The 18,221-nt window shown below is 45.0% G+C and overlaps 1 protein-coding gene across 1 annotated transcript; it reads right to left on the reverse strand.

Annotated features, from left to right (window-relative positions):
- Positions 1-430: 430 nt before the first annotated feature.
- Positions 431-7,786, reverse strand: crabp2a (cellular retinoic acid binding protein 2, a). Its single transcript, XM_030072416.1, has 4 exons — positions 7,366-7,786; positions 3,024-3,202; positions 2,206-2,322; positions 431-1,170 (listed from the first exon to the last, which is right to left on the reverse strand). The coding sequence occupies exons 1-4, from the start codon at positions 7,445-7,447 to the stop codon at positions 1,120-1,122; spliced, it is 429 nt and encodes a 142-aa protein (XP_029928276.1). The 5' UTR covers positions 7,448-7,786; the 3' UTR covers positions 431-1,119.
- Positions 7,787-18,221: the final 10,435 nt, after the last annotated feature.

Here is an 18,221-nt window from a genome sequence, read left to right on the forward strand (position 1 = left end):
AGGATGAGCAGATGCATATGAAATTGGAGATAAACGCGCACAGAGGGAGGAAAAATTGAAGTGGAAAGTCTTGCAGCAGAGAAATATAGCGAGAGAGGAATGAGAGGAAGAATGAGGGTATGTAGCAGCAAGATGATTGACAGAGAGAGAGAGAGAGAGAGAAAGGGGGGAGGGATGGGAAGACAGAAAAATGGAGACAGAGAGGGAGACTCGAAAGGGTGGAGGGTACAGACAAGTTATTCTAGTTGCAGACAGCTGACAGAAAGCCTAAAATAAGATGGAGCCGTCTAATGTCTGCATATTCCACAGCTACACTCACAAACCATAAAATGTATGCGCTATTAAGTGTTGTTTTATTTTTATGTTTCTGAGGGGTCTAAATGTGTGTGTGTGTGTGTGTGTGTGTGCGAGCAAAGAGCCAACATCAAGCTGAGTCATCATTGTGCTTTATTGTCTTCCCATACAAAGTGTTGTTTTCTATGATCACATTTCATATAAAAGAGACACAAAATAAAAACCTTAGCAGTACTGTATCAGGCTGTAGTGTAGTAATAAATACAAAACTTTGTCAAGAAGATAGAAAATGGGGGAAATTGTGGGGGAGTTGGGGTGGGGGGCTAAAGAAACAGAGAGCAGGGACACATCAAAACTGACCTGGACGTGGAAGAGCTCACAGATTGGTTTACACATCTACAAATATAGTCACATATTGACAAGTACGCACACATGCACACACACACACACACACACACACACACACACCTCCTCCTCCTCCTCTACAGCACACACAATGTCGATTGCATGAACCATAGCCTAGACGGCCACCTGTACAACACAACACACACTTTTATGTTTACAATCCTAGGGAGTCACGTTCGGTGGACTTGGAAAGACAGACTGATAACTCAGCGACTAAGAGCAAGATGTAGACATATGACATACTAGATCTGATGCCTGGACTAATTATATAGTGAAGCTAACAGAGATACTGGGGCAGACTCTAGACTCTATGGACTGCTATCACCCGGCACTGCCTTGACAAGTTACTGACATTAAGTGGTGGTGGCGGGCAGAGGGAGAGGGGGGCGGAGGGACGAAAAAAGTGAGAAGTGCTCATGTTCATTCTCGTATGTAGACTCTGGTGCATATCACGTCATCCGCACTCATGGTCTGAAAAGAGAGGAGAAGACAGATATTTAATATGGATACACATGTGTACCTTGCCAAAAAGTACGGATTAGGTATTGTGTGGAATGAAGCAGAAGAAGAGGCCCTCACATTTTCATTCTGTGTCAGCCTCCAGGTTATTTTTAATCAATGACTCCAGCAATGAAGACCAATTTAAGCCTCCAGCGCTGATACTTTTTTTAAAGTGCACCCGACTACACTCGCTGCTGGCTACTAAGCAGCTCCATGCTGAAGCAGTTGCAAGTTTTTGGTGCCTAGATCAACAGATTTTTAGTCCGCCCTAAATCCCCTTTTTCTCTTCTCTCTTCTCTCTGGACCACTTAGGTTCAGTCTCTTGAGATCACCAGAAGAGACGGCTCTCCCACTCAGAGTCTCCTCTCCCCCAGTTCCTCCTGTTTTCCAGCCTCCAGTCGACATCAGCCAATCATTGTACTCCTTGACCCCTCCATTCTAAACCCTTTTCCTTCCCTCATCCCTTTAACTTTCTCACTCCATCCTTTCATCCCCTAATCCTTAATTCTCATCCCTTCATCCCTCGAACCTTCATACCTTCATCTCTTGACCCTCATCCCCTCAGCCTTTGAGCATTATCCCCATCCCTACATTCCCTCATCCTTCTCCTCAGCACATCATCTCAAATCTCGTACAATAAAGTATTTTGAAACTGTATCCTACTGGCATGGTCTTTTGTTAGTGAAATGCCAGTGGTTTTTACTGTCTTGTCAATTCACAAATGAATAAATAGGGACTCTGCAGGATTGTCGGGTATGTGAGTGTCATCTCTGGTTGAACTAGTTTTGTGATATCAGGTGCTTTGGCAAACCCTTTTACAACCTTCAAAATACCACTGAAATCTTCTTTATTATTTATACTTGTCTCTCTGCTGTTTGTGGAATGCAGATTAATCACTCACTTGCATGACTTTGAGCTTGTGTCGGCACTTGGTAGGATGCCTCTCTGCATTCTGACTTTGTGAATTAAACAAGAAAAAAGGAGCCATTAGTATGTGACTTTTACCAGGATTAGCTCGCCGTCATTGGTTATCTCACGGGTCCAGGAGGTCTTAGGCCCCTCCCCTTTCTGCAGGGTCTGCTCACAGCTGATCTTGCTATCTGTCTCCCAACGTGGAAAACTCTGAAGGGAAAGAGAGAGAGGGGAAGGGATTGGGATAAAGGATAAAGGATAAAGGGAAAGGCTACAATTAGTAACATGCACAGTGCTGGTTAAGGGACCAAATAGACAGATGGGTGGATGAATGGGTGTTTGGGACTTGTGCTGTCTAGTGGGACAGAGGGATAATGAGGGAGTGGCTACTGGACGGAGAGAGCAGAAATGGGAATGATCCAGGAGGGGAATCACTGGGAGGTGATAACGTGTGATGTGCTCAGCATTAGTAGAGCAAAGCCCTGGCCGGTTGCATGTGTTTGCTTTGGAGACGACCAAACAGAGGCCATCTATGGGAAAATGGGGAGAGCAACAGGAGGAGAAAGGGAGGGATGCAGGGTGAGGGAGGGCAAGAAGGGGGGTGGGGGGCGGGGGGGTGCAGAGGGAAGTAGGGAGGATGAAAGAGGTCGTAAAGTGTGTGTGGGAGTGGAGCGTAGTCTGATAGGCCCTGAGAGACCATGGGAGGGGTAAAGATATGCTATCAGTCTAAATATGATGAAATGCCAAATTAAATAGATTGATGTAATGTGGACAGCCCACTATATATAATCCCATTCCCACTGTGTGTGTGTATGCGTGCACGTGTGTGCATGTAGTGAGAGAGGAAGAAAGACAACAATCAAGAGTATGTACATGTGCACGTATGCATGTGTGCATGTGTGCATGTGTACCGTGCAGGGGCGTCCGTCCACCGTGGCCTCGTTGAATTCCTGTCCCACAGTAAAAGTAACATGGGTGGTTCTGACCGAGGTCGAGGTCTTGATGGACAGAGTCTCTCCGTCCTGAGTGATCTCCACCGACGGCTTAGAAGCCGCTGCCACTGCGATCTTACGGAGCATCATGTTCACACCTGAAACACAGGCACACGCGCACGATAATAAGACACTTATAAAACTAGAAAAAAAAACATGCAAGGAGAAATCAAGGGTCATGAAAAGGACACCATGCACAAAAAAACAGGTAAACACAAAATATTGCGGTCAAATGAACTTTGATAGATTATACACACCTACACTGGGTAAGTCACGAACTCACTTAATGAAGACAGATCACTTTTGTTGTAAACTGCTGTTGGTTTATATGATATGGCCCAGAGGAGTGAGGCAAACCAAACCTGTTTTAACCAAATCGTGCGAAACCACAGGCTTTAGGCCCTGTGTGTGTGTGTGTGTGTGTGTGTGTGTGTGTGTGTGAGGCCTGGCAGTGTTCCTAGATGTGTGTGCTGGTGTAGCGTGGTGTTGCAGCTTGTACTCAGTGTGTCTGTGCACAGTCAGGGTAAAAGGAGCAATCTAGCTATGCATCGCTCTGTCCAATAATGATGACAGAGGAAACAATGAGGTCATGTGTCAAAGCTTGCCCAGCACATCTGCACTCTCCCCAGACTTCATCACTGCACGCGCACACACATACACACACACACACACACACACCAATATGAAGGTTTATACTTTTTCAATATAATCACCAGCACCCTCATCATCATAATTTGCAAAAAAGTCACATCTGTTTTGGTGAGAATATATTTGGCTGACTCCCTAAACCTCTCCCAAACACAGACACACACACACACACACACACACACACACACACACACACACACACACACATTCATATGCTAATGTTAAGCTTGCCTAATGACAATACAATATATTGCAGCCCCTGGACAAGAGACACACCATTAAACAATATTTTGACCACTGGGTGAGTGAGGGAGGAAAACAGTGACACCAGGAGCAGAGTGCAAAGGGGGGAAGTTATTAGATTTGCCCCTGGGGACAAAGTAATGTGTTACACCTTCCTGGCAGGAAGCAGAGTGAGAGAGGGAGGAGGAGGGAGGGTGACAGAAAGAGGGAGAAAGTGAGTAGGAGGAGGTTGGAACAAATGGAAGGAAAAGAGATGGAGACAAAAAGGTTAACAGACTGTGTTAGAGAGCAGAGGACAGGGACCTGAATCTTTATTAAATAAAGTCATGATATATATCAAAGTAAGCAGCATCAAACCACTGATGATGAAGCAATGTTATATTAAGATAGGGTCTTTTCAGGTGTAAAGTAATATAAATGAAGAGGCAGTTAATTTTATACGTAAACATTTAGGGTGATCCCCCTCCTACCAGCCACTACAATTATGTACCTATATCCTGTGAGTGTTAGCAGGCAGAGTGAAGAGTAAAGGATAGGAGCAAAGGCCATGGTAGAAAATCAGAGAGGAGAAAGAGAAGTCAAAAAAATGATACCTGAAAAAGACTTTGGGAAAAATGATGACACAGTGGGAGAAAAGGGGGTAGGGGATTGGGTTGGGGGGGGTGAAGTAGAGAGATGAGGGGTCAGTGTGTGTGTGGTGTGTGAGGGCCTCTGTCTGCCTAAGTGTGAGGGGAAGTGTGTGTATGTAGCTGCGCGTCGTTGAGTGTGTGTGTGTGTGTGTGTGTGTGTGTGTGTGTGTGTCTGCTGTCGAGTTGGATTTCACACTTCTCACCTCTCACACATTCCCACCTGTCACCAAGGGTAAATATATACACACCAAGAAATGCACAGTCACATACAGCATGCAGCGGGATATCCACGCTACACACACACTGCACACACAGCAAGGTATGTGCACTGTCATTCTCCCACAGCATGGAGATCAATTCTGAGCTGTATAGAGTGAAACTCAAGGGAAAAGCATTTTCCTTTTAGAAGAAGATTTCCTTTATTTTAAGACATAAGCAACCGTTACTGTCACATTCATTTAGTTTTTTTTTTTAACCTTTTATACTTTCAATAATATTTTCAGTAATATTTTCAATAATATTTTCCACTTTTTTTCTGCATTGATTTGTGCTACTTCTGTTAAAATCATCATGATTTTGAAGCACTTTGCAACTTTGTGTTGAAACATATTATTTAAAAAAAAAATTATTATTGTTTTATTACTTGTTTGTAAAAAAAAAAATGTGACAAATTGATTTTTAATTCGTTATTCTGGGGCACAAAAGACACCCTTGTGTTTGTCATAATGAGATGAAGTGTCTCAAGTGGCTGTTCCAGTTGTTATGCAGAAAATGTACAGATGTTTGTGTGACACTGCAGTGTTTGAGAGTAAAATGCCTGAATTCATGCGCAGACCTGGCCACACACACACACACACACACACACACACACACACACACACACACACACACACACACACACAGTCAGGGTCAGGGTTACAGGTCAAAGAGCAAAGGGCAGAGGAAGCATTTGGGACAAGGGGAGACAAGGGTGCAGGGGAGGAGAGCAGCAGGAGAGTGAGTGAGTGAAGGAGTAGAGGATGCTGGGATGGAGGAGGGTGGGTGGTTCTGGAGAGAGGGCCAGGTTGGAGGGGTGGGGTGAGGGTGGGGGTGGGGGTGGGGTGCTGACAGGCTGGGTCCAGCTGCGCTTTGCCCCCTAATGAAACCAAGGATCATGGGCCATTCTTCTCTGTCAGTCACGGCGATACAGAAGCACATTATAAAAAACCATGTGGGTCGGTGATACTTGTCTGTATGCGTGTGTGTGTGTGTGTGTGTGTGTGTGTGTGTGTGTGTGTGTGTGTGTGTGTGTGTGAGTGTGTGTGTGTTATCGCTTGGTTGGATTTAACTTGCATTCTTTACATACAGTTCCTGTTCAGTGGCACTGTTCTACCCCCCCCCCCCCCCCCCCCCCCCCCCCCCCCCTCTCTCTCTCTATCTATCTATCTATCTATCTATCTATCTAGCCGTTTCACTCTTGTTTAAAATTGATATGCACACATGAATGCAGTTACATGTACATGCAATTCTGTCTCCCTTCATGGTGCTCTGTTCCACTTCATCATATATCCCTCATCCCCTTTGCTGTACCTCTCTGCAATCTACCCTCTCTCTCTCTCTCTCTCTCTCTCTCACACACACACACACACACACACACACACACACACACACATTCACTTATTAACAAGAGAAAGACAAAGAGATAGATAAAGTGAGATAAAACGCTAATTGGTGCGTCAGTCAAACGGGAAAAGTGGAATGCGCGCGCGCTCCCGCGGAACAATGATGACGAGCCACGGGGACTCCAGTTATTCCAGCCGCCAATAGAACAATACTGGCATTTATATCTATTGTGCTAGACTAGGCACGCTCTACAGTACAGACAGAGAGAGAGGGAGGGAGGGAGAGAGAGAGAGAGAGAGAGAGAGAGAGAGAGAGAGGTCATACATCTCTCTGTGCTGATATACATGAATTCCAGGTGCGCAGTGGCAGTGCATCTAGTGATAATTGGCTACTAACGACAGACGGCTCTCCCTCTACACACACACACGCACACACACACACACACACACACACACACACACACACACGCACGCACGCACGCACGCACGCACGCACGTACGCACGCACGCACACGCATCCTGACGCATGACTAAACCAGATGAACAGGCGTTGTCTTTATGGTGCAGACAGTTGTGTGTTTTATCTGGAGAGAAAACGGTGTGAAACTGTGTAGAGAGTTTTTTGTCCCAATTTCTGACTGTCACCCCAGATAATGGTCCAACTGTCCTGCACTGTATCACATCATAACCCCCCTCCCTTCCTTCACCACACACACACACACACACACACACACACACACACACACACAATCTCAGTCTGGGACACAGACAGATGTGCCGCCGTTTGTCTCTATTGTGTTAGGACGAGAGGCCAACGGGGGAGAGATGGGGAGAGCGGGGTGAGGTTGGCTGGGGGCCAGGCACTGAGTTTTGGGTTCTGCAGAATGACAAAGACCCCCCACTCATGCGGTACAGAGGGTGAACCTCGCTGATGCACGAACACAGAGGAAGATCTGACCTATAATATGCCGAGAAAGCTATATCCTACAGTTTGGGCTGACACATCTGATCTGTGTCGTTACGCTGAGAGAAAAAAAGCTTTAGAGATCCACTCTTGCGCGTAAAATCAATCAATCAACCATAGCACATTAAGCATCGGAGAGGTTTTCATAATCGTTTTGGTCAACTCCCATCACTTACCCAACGCTTTCAAGAGTTCCTCGAAGTTTTCAGAGCTCTTCATCGTCCAGGTGCCAGAGAAGTCGGGGATTTTGCGCTCCATAGCTACTGCAGGTAGTTTGCGGCTGGATGTAGGTGAGCTGTCAGGCGTTGTACTCTCCAAGTCTGTGTGGTTCGGCTCCGTGTCCTTCTGTCCTTGTGTGTTTGTGCACCAGGAACTTTCCTGTCTGAAACGTGCTTAGCTTTGATTTAGGTGTGTATGCGCGCCGGGAGAGAGGTTTGCCTCTCCCTGTCCAGTTACTTCTGCCCCCTTATTGGGATGACTGGCCGACTGTCTGAACTGTCAGTGCTCTGACCCAAACCAGCGCCTTGTCTCGTTCTCTCTCCCGCTGCCTCTCTGAGTGATCCTCACCTCGCCTGTGTGCCGGCGCGCGTTATTAGAGGTTGCGCTACGAATGAATGGCAAGGACGGCAAAGTTACTTAGTTAGTGCAGGGATGCAAACGCCCCTTTCCATAGGGCCACACCCCTTAGGCCACCAGATTAAAGGCAAATGCCCCACAGAGCTTCATCCTGACCACGCCCCGAGACAGCATGTGCGCTTTGGAACCGCACAGCAAGCGTTTGGAGACGCCTCTGAGCCAGTGCGCACCTTGGATGAGTCAAATCAAGTGACCGCGCCCTGGCCATGCGCGCACAGGAGAAAGCCTCGTATGCTTGATGTAAATTCATTCAATTATTATTATGTGTTTTACTACTTGTGATGTTGTCAGTAATGTGTGGTCGACGGTTGTTTGCTGAATAACTTGAATGTGGTGAACTTTATTAGTGCAAAATGAGGTGCATGCCAGCCAGCCCAGAGTGTTGACAGAACATGTCGTCTTGGCAGGGCGGTGAGAAGGAAGAACCAGTCAACTGCCTGACTGAATCAATGGTTATCTGGAGAGAGGGAGAGAGAGGGAGGCCAAGTTCACCCCCAGTCTCCTGTGCGCCACGGCGTTGTGTCATAAAAATAAAAGCAGGGGTAATGGGATACAGCTTCTGGCCTCCACCGGTGGGCTCCATTTAACGGGGCCTGCGTCAGAGGAAAAAACATCCTGAGCCGATGAGGGAGGGAAAAAAGGAGAGAGGGAGATTAAAATAAGAGGCAATGAACGGTCCAGACCGGCTAATGCTCGTCATCTACTGCCTTTGACCCCCCCACCCTCACCCACCAACCCAACCGCACACACACACACACACACACACACACACACACACACACACACACACACACACACACACACACACACACACACACACACACCCCTGCTACTCAAACGGACAGACGGAAGAAAGGGGAGAGGGCGGAGAGGAGAAACCATGGGGGCATTTGGCACAGCGCGTCAGACGGGGCAGTGGGGCAGGGTCAGGGGCCCGCGGGGTCGGAGGTAGTCCCATAAAGGACACACGCGCGCCCGCGCACACACATACACACAGACACACACTCGAACTGTATGCGCGCACATGCACACAAGCACGCACACACCGATGATGGATGGCAAAGGGACAAAGCCGACGTTAACTATTGACTCTTGATGGATGATCCCATCCGCTACACTGCACGGCGAATTAGCGCGAGGTAACCGGGGCGACTTTGGGAGGAAGAAGGAAGAAGGAGGAGGACAAGGGGAGGGGAAGAGAAGTGCCTCCAGTAAACCATATACTTTACATGTAGTCTATAGGCACTTGGATCCCAGATTACACCTTCTGACTGTCAGATTTAAAACAAAAACATAAAGACTAACTTGACATGATATTGTGATCTGATCTGATATTAGTTGCTAGTGACAAGATAATATTAAGGGTTTTACACCCAGGCCCTAACCCTAACCCATATAGTTTGCTTTTATGTGAACATAGCTAGATGACTGATTTCTTCATTTAACCCACACACTCAAGTATGCACACACACATGCATGCACACACGCACGCATATGCAAAGGCACTGAGGCACACTGCCTGCTGGCCACACACACACATCATGCAGCAATAGCAACATGTCTTCACAAGTTCTTCCCGGTCCAGAGGTGAGCCATTAGCCAGCCATATCAGGGCTGTAATTTCCCCTTACATCTCCTCTTTTTCCTCCTCTCCCTCCCTCACTCACACTCTGGACTTATCAACTCTTGAAGGACAAGCTGATGATCGGTTGTGAAATTTGCCTAACCATAAGAGAAAATTACAAAAGCGCTATGATTGACAGCATTTGTATAATGCAAAAGGCAAGGAGGGCCCACATGTAAGCCGCAGTTTCCATATAAGCTTTCTGCTGCTATGGTGGTCTGTTAAACATGGCGTGCTGAACAAGAGGGCATTGATCATGCACCCTGTTGGAAAGTGACTGATGCACGCACAAAGGTTACAATGGAGAACTGTCCAGCTTTGAGAAAATTCATCTTCGGCCTCGCTGCAGGCCATTAGCATATCACCCTGACATAACAACAAAAGTATCAAAGGCCACTGAATCAAATAGGCAGGCATGCAATCTACCACAGTGACAGCTTCACCCCTTTCGCTGTGCGTGCTGTGCGGGAGGGGGCTTGATAAAGAGTTCTAAATGTGTGTGATGCTGCATGTCAGCACGTGATGACAAAGCACCGCACAGCATTCATAGGCAGTCAACCATGCACTGTTCCTCTCAACCTCTCTCTCATTCCTTCTCTCCATACCCCCTCTCCTTTTCTGCCTCTCCTTTACCTCAAGCAACCCTCCCTTCTGCTCCGGCTATCAAGCTTTTGTTCTTTTGTGCTGGTGTGACACATTCCTCAAGCATGTTGAAGAGAGGGAGAAGAGGAAAATGGAAGAAAAGAGGATAAAAAGGAGAAGGGGGGGTGGTTACTGAGAAAGTTAGAGACCAGGTCATTTTTTACCTCATTGTTCTGGAGAAAAGGATAGGGAGAGTGAGTCAGCAGAGAGAGAGAGAGTGCATGAGATCAAAGACAAATAGATGGTGACAGAGATGGAAAGGTAGAGAAAGAGAAGAGGGAGAAGGAAGGTGATGACAGATAGGTAAATAAAGACTCCTCTGTCTTCGGATGTGTAAAGAAGTATTACTTTGCTCCTCCACTGCCAACTTGTCATCACCCCTGTTCCTTTCAAACCGTTACTGTTCACGTATACTGTTCGCTCCTTTTGTTCTGCCATCTTCCTCATGCCTCTTTCTTTCTCTCTTCTCACCTATGCCAAGAACATTGTTGGTAACTGATATCCTTAGCCTGCCAGTGCTAAGATCCACAGGATCCTCCACGTGCCAGAACACACAATCACAGTAAAATGACTCTTGTGACTTGTTTACAGTGATGTTGCCAGTCTGGGTTCACAGCATAAAGCACACCCAGTGACGCCCGAAACAATAAGAAGAGAATAAGAGCAGCAATAACAATGCCATTACCCTCTATCTGCCTTCATAAGTCTTAATAATGTATCTTCTATATCCGTTTGTCTCATTCTTCTTCTTTCTCTGTATCACCACAATTTAAACAACCATTTAATGATAGTCTAGCACAAAGACACAACAAAGACATCCTTTTGAAGTGGTAACTAAACGGGAAGAGAATTTCAGTAGCAAGAGAAAGTTATTGGTTGTAATTATAAAGGGTGTTATTGTTTCTCTCTCTCTCTCTCTCTCTCTCTCTCTCTCTCTCTCTCTCTCTCTCTCTCTCTCTCTCTCTCTCTCTCTCTGTCCGGGTCACAGGCCCTCTGGCCTATTCAAATCAGTTTGAGCCTTGTGTCAACACTCTCACCGGGGTGAACTGTACCATATCTCTGCTCTCACTTCCTCTTTTACTGCATATTGTTTCCTATTTCCCCCTCCCTCATTCAAATGACACAGATTTGAACCCCAGGCACAGAACATCCAGATTGTCCACAGGCTATTTATTCGGTGTTTCCAAACAGAACTTTTCACATTCATTTTGCATTCATTATTTTTGAAAAAGAGCAGCTTGCCCTCACTTGTGGGTGTGTAATGTGTGTGTGTGTGTGTGTGTGTGTGTGTGTGTGCGTGTGTGATCAGCCTGTTGTAAAGTCACACTTCTGTGGCATTCCTCACTTTATCATTCAGATGACCTCCAATAAAACCACTCAACCCTGTAACCTTGGCAACCCCAGATGTGAACTTGACCCTGACCTTTCCTACTAGCAACCTCTGGAAGTGATTATCATTGGCCTTTACCCTCTCAGGAAGCCACTGGACAATATGCACACACATACACACACACACACACACACACAACACACACCACATGCATGAAGATTGCAAGCAAAAGGAATGTCAAAAATAGCCACAGCACCACATCCAAGCACCATCAGTGCAATCAGCTCACCACAACTTATGATGGAGGTGGAGGTAAGAGCGGAATTATAATTCAAAACATGAATAAACTGTGCAAAAAATGTTTACATGTACAACCAGCTATTGTTAGAAATTTAGACAACCGTCATGATTACGTCAGAATGCCACCAATCAAGAGAAAAGGCATTTCTAAAGCAGTATTAAAGAAGAGATACTGAGAGGTTACAAGTGCAAGCCAGCTGAGCGCACGCAGCAGATAGATGTGGTTTGCAGGTTGTTGGTCAGTTGTTCTACAGACAGGAGATTAAGGTTAGTAGAGACAGACAATGGAAGGGGTACAGGCAGACAAACAGTGCTGGCAGTTAGCACAGCGAAACTAGCAAGCAAGGCAGGACAGGTAAATAGAGACGCAGGATAAGTCAAGCAAAAAACATGCAGGTACCAGTGTGAGTAAGTGAAGCAAACATAAAGACAAGTAAATGAACTACAAACACATCATTCAACTGAGCAGCAAAGAAACAGCCCATTTTCAATGACAGTAAAAATCAAGTATCACAAGCTCCCCATAAATATTTATAAAATGAAGGACCTTGTAATCTCCAGCCAAGAGAAGATCATGTGTTTGATCCTGTCTGTGTGTGTGTCTTAGTGCATGTGTGTCCACGACTAATCTCGGAAACTACTGGGTCTATCAGCCTAAAATTTTCTTGGTGTCCTTTTGTGTTCTCTCTGATCACACTTGGACACGTGTTTTGCGTTTTAGGGGTGAGTTCACACACTGCTGACAATAAAGCCAGCAAAAAACAGAGCAGACACACAGAAAAAAAAACAGTGTCAGAGCAGGGGGTTAAAATAGGTTACATTACCTGATGCATCACAACTGTAAAAAATGACGATAAAACAACCATCGCTATTTCATATGAGAAAGCAAGCCATTTGCCCTAAAGTGAGAGAGAGACACGAGTTAAAAACCAAAATGTTGGTACCAATTGGTATCATTTTTGTTGTCTTAGTAGTGGGTGAGATTTCCAACCTATTTGCAAAGTTTGGTGACTTTTGCTCTAATGGTTTCAAAGATCCAGATACTTTTAGCAGAGGAGCAATAACAACAGGGTTCCAACACTTTGTGCTTGACCACTAATAAAGTCTATTTTTTTTTTTTACTCAATACTTTTTAGTCATCGCAATCATTTTTTTTTTTTTACACTGTAATGTTTACAGTGTTTTGAATGAAACTTTTTCCATCTGACCGGATCTCTGCCTCCTCCCAGACTATTAAGACAACTGTAATCAGCTAGAATTAGCAGCTGTCCTGTCTTAATCAACGTAATGATGTAACAATTAATGTAATAATGCAAGGTTTCATGTGTGGTCAACGGGAGCACATCATCTCCTTATTTGCCACTGGGAGTTTGGCTGGCAAATCAGGGGACTGTAGTCAAACCCAGTTCCTCCACTGGCTAAAGATGACACCACTGAGATACTGTGATGTGTGTCTTTATGATAATGAACGTGTTTAAGTAGCAAAACTGAAACATCGATGTGCGCATACACAGCAGAATAAAACACCTAGTATTGACATGAACATATACAAAAGCATGTACAAAACGCTTTACATATAAAAGCATTTGCAATGTTGAGGAGTCTTTTCGGCCGGCATACTTTTTGGTTGCTGGCATGCTGACCCACCATGTGGGTTTGATTAGAGGAGAGGAGATGGCAGAGTTTAACTATGTACAGGGAAATGAGCGAGCTGAGGGAGGCAGAGAGTGATGCAGGGCGAGTAACAGAGAGAGAGAAAGATAAGGGAGCAGAGGAACTGAAAAAGAATTGAGAGAGGGAAGACGGAAAATCTGTCACATAGTGTCTGAGCTAAAGATGGTGACTGGACAACTACAGTGTGTGTTTGTGTGTGTGTGTGTGTGTGTGTGTCTGTCAGCGTGTGCAAATGTGCATGTCTCTTGTTGCCAAAGTACCATTTTTCAGTGAATTGCAAACTGTAAAAAAATGTTCCTTCTTCAGGGCTTCTTGAGAAGGACGAAGCCACCTCATTGTGAATGCCATAAAAGTGAATGTTTATGTGTGCATGTGCTCTTGCTTGCCCCCACATGAATGTGTGGGGGAATGTGTGTGTGTGTGTGTGTGTGTGAGTGTGTGTTGAAATCTTGCTCTACCAGACATTTGTTTCTTGTTTATTTTCCCTCTCGGGGTAAAATCTTATCTTACAGGAATTAAACCGAGACAGTCAGAGAAGAAAAGAGCCTGTTGCATGGAAAATCCCACCCACAGAAACCGCATAACCTCACACCAGCATCTTCGTATTAGGACAAAAAAGTATTAATACACCATCGAGCACAAAGCGACCGTGCATGTGTGTGTATGTGTACCTGTGTGTGAGACACTAAACTTCCAGATGCGTGGGCAGTTGGGCCCAGACGCCTGTATTACTCACACTCTATTCCTTTTACTGCCCCCCCCCAAACATCCCCCTTCCCTCCCCCTAAGTCTTTGTGGTTCTAATTATCACGCTCATTTATTATGAGTCGGTCCGGACAGAGGGAGAACTGAGAGAGGGATGGGGGGTAGGCTATGTTTGGGAAAGAGGAAGGAGAAGTGATGCACTAACTGAAGAAGAAAGCCATGTCTTTCTGCATCCAGGACAAGCTAATCTTGAATCAGAGCCGACTTTGTGCTATGTTCATATTCATCAGAACTGCAAGGCTCCCTTCCTGCCGCTCTGCCAGTTTGTCCACCGAGACGCTGCCACCTACAGTTTAACGACCTGACGGGCCTCTTCTGAACGGCTGCGTGAACGACAGCATTGTAAAACAGCATTGTGCGGGTTGGAGTATGCTGAATCGCTTTACACTCGCCAATGAGGCAATGACAATGAGACGGAGGACAGGACTGAGGAGATGGGGGGGTTTCGGGGGGGTGCAAAAGGTGGAGGCTCTCAGGAGAAAAGAGGCAGAAGACAGGGAGGTGAAGCAGAGTGAGCCAAAGAGGACAGCAGACGAAGGCAAACTGAGAAGAAAAACAAGCGCTGTTTCTCATGCTCTCATCTTATTTTACATGTTTTTCCCTCTTCCCTCTTTCACTTTTTTTTTCCTGAAATCTGAAAGTTCAATAAAAGCGCAGGTCGGTTTTTATCACACTGCCCTGCACCCCTCCTTCTCTTTGCATCCTATTGCTCTGCCCCTCCACCCTTCCATTGCTTTTCACTCTGCACTCATTCTTTTATTCTTCTCATAGCCTTTCCTCTTTGCCCTTAGTCAACGATGTTGTTAGCTTTTGCTTTTCCCTGAACCATGGCTGGTTGTGCCAGAGTGTGTGTGTGTGTGTGTACCATGTATTACCAATGTTATGGGAACGTAAATCTCTTTACACAGTCATGTTGTGTGAAGTTGCCTCCCATATGGGGACAAAAAGCTAAAGTCCCCTTATCAAAAATTATTGTTTTCAGGTTGAAGACTTGATTTAAAGGTATGCTAACTTTAGGGTTAGGGTTAGGGTTAGGCCTGTCGTGGTTTATTGTTAGGGTTAGGCTAATTCTCCAGGAAAGGAATGGAAGTTAATGTAATGTCCTCTGAAGTTATGGAAACATGACTATGTGTGTGTGTGTGTGTGTGTGTGTGTGTACACATGTGTGAAAGTGTTTGTGTTTGTGTGTGTGTGTGTGTGTGTGTGTGTGTGTGTGCGCGCATGCGTGCGTGCGTGTGTGTGTGTGTATGTGTGTATGTGTGTGTGTGTGTGTGTGTGTGTGTGTGTTTGTGTGTGTTGCCCCATGATGTCATGGATTTGGAATGGCCATAGTTAACTTCAGCCTGCTTTAAAACCTCATGGGAGGTCAGGCTATGGTCCATGTTATGTGACCAAGTGTGTGTGTGTGTGTGTGTCCTAGCATGCTTGCCTGTAGTATTACCAGACTGAATGGTGTGAATAACGTTCAAATGCAAAGTTTGTGTTATCACAGTATAATCATGTGTAACATTGTTTTGGATTTGCTTGCATAGCAAAGCATGTTATTCCCTTGTGCTTCCAGGCAGAAAACAGAAAGATAACATAAACTTTGAGTGGGTCCTGTGATTTCTTCATGAGCATGTGATACTGCCAGGGGCCTGTGGGAAAAGGATGTAAGTGGACAAAGAGTCAGACGAAATGAGAGATTAAGAAAAAGAATCAGAAAGCTGAATTATGAAATACAAAACATTCACATTCCTCTGATTCTGCAGCAGAGTCACAAGGAAGAGAATGATCGAGGTTAACAACTGGGTAAAGGAAAAGATGGAAAATGAGGGATGGAAAATGAAGCACTGTAGCAGAGTAAAAAAATGTGACATTCAGGATTATGTTCCTTTCCAAGTAGCTGATTCCTAAGTGCATCTTCCACCTCAGACACACATTCAGTAACCCACTCTGCTGTGTGCCAAACACCAGTTCGACAAACTCCAGGAATCAAAATAAAGTCACGATCTTCTTTGCTCATAAAAATCAGACATAGTCAAATTTTAAAAGAACTTAAGGTGAACAGCACTTTCTTTGCACTGATAATGCAAACATCCCACAACCTCCCCCAAAAAAGTTACCTGCCTAGCAAAAATTACATCTTAGGTAGACTCCATGCTCCATGCTACACCCAATTGATATTAAGAGCTTTCAAAACTTAAATCTAAATTAAATCTTAAAGCTATTTACACTGGGGGTTTCCCCTCGATATGCATTCTTGGCGGTTTGTTTTTGCTAAATAGTGAGGATGGAGGATTGATAGACTGAAGATCCTGTGAGCTTAGTTGCATCAGATGGTAATGGTCATAGTGAATATACATGAACAACACGTGCAAACAACGCTGCAGTCAAGCACAGAGTGGGTTGAATCAGTTGGGACACGTAACACCAGTGTTTCTAAATTGACTGGATAAAGATGCACAAACTCTGAGGATACAGTTCATGTTCTTACATTCTTAACAAGTTGGTTCTGTCCAAACTGACATGGGAGGAATGGTGCCCACAAACTCGGATCTGAAAATTCACAGTTTGTCACACTTGGCCAGTCACACAGAACGATCCATAACACAGAGCAGGTACTGCTGGAGCCCTGCTGCCCCCTAGAGGCCTCTGTGGGATGTTTCCAAACCTGGATATGGTGGCTCAGGCAGGGAGCATGGCATTAAAAAGCTTAACATCAGTGGAAAAAACAAAGCATGAACCACAGAGTAGGATAAGGAAAAAGATGGTATAGAAAGATGAAATAATAATAATAATAATAATAATAATAATAATAATAATAATAATAGAAACTTTATTGTCTGTTCTTCAATAAAAACAGAAATTTGTCTTTGACACGGCTTCATCACAAACAAAAAAAAAAAGAAAAAAAAAAAAAACCCAAAAAACATACTAACAACCACATTCACACACAACAACAGATAAGAACAGTGCAGCCTATTTTGTGCTATTTAAAACAGTTATTGCAGAGGGGATGAATGATTTCTTGTAGATATTTTTCCGGGCCAGTGGGGTTCTGTATCGTCTGCCTGATGGCAGCAGCATGAAGGAGTGGTGCAGGGGGTGGGAGGGGTCCTCAGTGATGAGGGTGGCTTTCCTCACCACTGAGCGCCTGTACAGTTCAGTCAGAGGTAGTTAGGGTGTTCTGGTTATTTTACTGGCCTGATTTGACTTTATGCATAAAGTCAAACGGAGGCTGAAGTATATAACAATAATCATAGGTAGGTATAGTGAAAGAGGTGCTCTAACTACCTGATTCTACATCCATTCATGGAGGCTGAAGGTCCGCAGCAGTAGGCTGAGCTGCTGTTTTAGCCTGCTTTATCAGCAGTCAAAATGCTGCTTCTGAAACATGCACAGTCTTTGAGGAGACACCTGAACTCATCTCTGAACTGTGTTACCATGTGACAATACATTCCCTACCCCTTTATTCCTCCTGATGATGCATGATTCTTACCAGAAGCTGTAAGGTTTTGTGCTTATTGCCCTGCTTTTTGGCTCCATGTAAATTCAGGTAGCACCAACGCTTGTAATGCTCAGCTTCTAACTCTTTCAGTCCAGTTTTTTAGATTAGTGTTGTAGATTTGTGCTTCCTGTCTATAATCTGTTTCGTGTTGCATTTTCCAGTTTTGGCGCAGTATTGTGCTGCAACTGCTCAAAGAGATCCACTGGCAGAAATCAGGGATTACAACTATGATGTGGACACCCCAGGTTCATCTGTGATTGTCTTGGGTGGGACCAGGTCTTGTAGGGGTTGTGGATAACGGGTGCTGTATGTTTGAGGTTTATTTTTCCATAGGAAAGTCAGCAGCTTTGATAGCAGAGTCAGAGCAGCTTTGATGACTGGGGATCTGGTTTCAGGATATTTGGGTGGGTTCAGATATGTTCAAAAATAACTGTAGGCTGCAGAACAGTAATATGTGAAATTGAATCTCTAAGATGGAGAAAAACAACTTTGGGGACAAACAAACAAGTCTTTCAAAACAGATTAGACTCAGTGTTCCATCTTGACAGAGGTTTGACCATTCGACCCAACA

This window comes from Myripristis murdjan, chromosome 16, assembly GCF_902150065.1.
Source record: "Myripristis murdjan chromosome 16, fMyrMur1.1, whole genome shotgun sequence".
Lineage (NCBI taxonomy): Eukaryota > Metazoa > Chordata > Actinopteri > Holocentriformes > Holocentridae > Myripristis > Myripristis murdjan.